General features: G+C 28.7%; 1 protein-coding gene across 12 annotated transcripts in view; it reads right to left on the bottom strand.

Annotated features, from left to right (window-relative positions):
• LOC122256725 (uncharacterized) overlaps window positions 1-2500 on the bottom strand; it is a 100476-nt gene that overhangs the window by 31721 nt on the left and 66255 nt on the right. The window contains exon 6 of one of the 12 annotated variants that reach the window (XM_086555837.1): window positions 1-1057. This exon is cut by the window's left edge and continues 714 nt beyond it. The exons of the other annotated variants lie outside the window; for them this stretch is intronic. Within the exon in view, the coding sequence (XP_086411963.1) occupies window positions 722-1057 (336 nt within the window). The 3' untranslated portion in view covers window positions 1-721. The remainder of the gene's footprint in view (window positions 1058-2500) is intronic. 12 annotated transcript variants of the gene reach the window in all.

Here is a 2500-nt window from a genome sequence, read left to right as displayed (position 1 = left end):
AGTTACTCTATTTTTTTTTCAATCAAACTTCCTGAAGCATAAGAATAAAATTAAAATGTTATGCCTTTAGCAATCTGTATGTACGGATTCCAAATAAATTCTTTTACATTTAAAGCTCTCTCTTACATATGAAAGTTTGCTGTAACCTTCAATCAATCATATAGAGTAGAGAAGTAAATTCTCATTATTTTTTTAATATCTAGTTTGGAGGAAAATACATACTTTACAATCAACCACTGTCACTGATTTTTCTTGTATTTAAAAGCACTTTGTTAGTTTCACCACTTTGCAAATTTCAAAATTCTGAGTCCTCTCAGTATCCTAAAGTATTCAAATAAAAATATTAAATATATAAAGAAAATAAAGCATAATATCAACTGTCAAGAATAATTGTTTTTACATGCTGTTATGTTATTTAGAGACACACCAGCACTCAAAATTCAGTTTATTGAGGTATCTCTTACAGACAGGAAAGAAAAACAAACATTTAAGTATCACAAGATATATCATACTATTTGGAATATAATTTTTTGCTAAAATAATATATGCTATTTATCAATCACACACCATCATTTTAGGACTTCTTCAGGTTTACTAAGATGACAGATACATTTATCATGGATGACCAGTAATATCTACAGATGAATGAAATAAAACAAAGATATATTTCTATGCCTGAGGCAATGAAAACAAAAACAAAAAAATAATAATAAAAAAAAAATCACATGTGCACCCGTAAGTGATTTTTAATACTACTGTTCCTATTGGCTTTGTAAGGGCAATAGGGACAGGAAAATGGTTTTTCGCCAGTATGTATGCGTATATGTTGCATTAGATTTGACTTATCTCCAGTCTGGTAAGAACAATGTGGACAAGCAAATGGCTTGACACCTGTGTGGGTACGATAATGTTTGACAACATCGGATCGATTTGTAGTACTGTAGGAACAGTGTGAACACTGGTATGTTTTTGGGATTTTTCTGCTGTTCATCCGGCTCTTGCCAAGGTATGCGGCTCCTCTCTCGTCAACCAATTGCCTGTCATTACCCAGCCACACCTGTGGGAAATGTTATCTTAATCATTCAACTAATTTTGTTGTCTTAAGAAAATGCTTCACAGCATAGTTATTCATAGATTTTTAGGGGAAATGGTGATTCAGATGTATAAGTTTATGAGAAATGTATGCAACTGATCAGCTTACATACAAGTACTAATAACTTATCCTGAATATGCACAAAAATTAATTGTGAGGTATAATCACAATCGATCAGGGATCGCATAAATGTTGATAGAGACTTTCGTGCATCATTTGGTAAGTTGAACTTCTATTTTCCAATTCTGTTTTAACCCATTCACGACAGATGATGTGACATCACATCATCTGAATACTTCTGATGTTTTGCCATCTATACACATTGTAAATAGTGACATTTGAATATACACCTTATAGTTGTATTTGTTTTTACACATCTTTCTTGACTTAATAATAAAAAAAAAAATAATAAATAAATAAAAATTTCATCAACACCCCTTAGAATATTGTGGATAAAAATAGCTCTGAGAGGTTCAAGCATGGCCTCACGCCTCGAGAGATCTCTTGGCGGGAAGCAGCAAGCACTTGCTACACTTGCTACATAATTGGGCAAATATGTGCACCGTCATAAGTGGGTTTACTTAGCCTCATCTGGAATCAAATATCAGAATTGCAACTTACTAAAAGGGAAGACATTTACAGGCTCTCTTTTTAACTAACATTCATCACATTAGCTTGAAAATAAACTGTCAAGCAATTAAAATCAAACATATGATGAGGCTAACAATATTTAGCAACTGTTAATCATAATCATCATTATCATTAGTGTAATAATAATCACTACCTTGATCATAATAGTTATAATGATAACATCATAATGCTGTACTATAATAATAATAATAATGATAATAATAATAATAATAATAATAATAAAAACTATAATTATAATAAAAAAAATAATAATAACAACAATAATTATAATTAAAAAATACTACTACTAATAATAAATAGCGGTGATGATGATGATGATGATGATGATGATGATGGTGATGATGATGATAAAAATAATAATAATAATAATTATCATTATTATCATAATAATAATGTTAATACAAATAAAGTAATAATAATCATAATGAAATAAAATAAATAAATAATAAGAATAATAACAAAAATCATACTTTATAATTCATGATGATGATGATGTAAAGTTCAAAATCATCATTACTTTTCATCAATTATCAGAGTCACTACTACCAATATTATCATCATATACTATTACTATCACTATCATCATCACTATTATCATCATCATCATCAAAACAAAGTTCATAGTAAATAATGTTATCATCATTATTATCATAACTTCTGTCATCCTCATCACTGAAATCATATCCATGAAAGATAATGATAATAATGATACAGATTTTATTTCAGGGTTATATAAAAAAAAAAAAAAAATGTTAA

This window comes from Penaeus japonicus, unplaced genomic scaffold (genome assembly GCF_977035675.1).
Source record: "Penaeus japonicus unplaced genomic scaffold, GWHDUDI00000001_assembly GWHDUDI00000031, whole genome shotgun sequence".
Lineage (NCBI taxonomy): Eukaryota > Metazoa > Arthropoda > Malacostraca > Decapoda > Penaeidae > Penaeus > Penaeus japonicus.
This window is presented reverse-complemented; position numbering and strand designations above follow the sequence as displayed.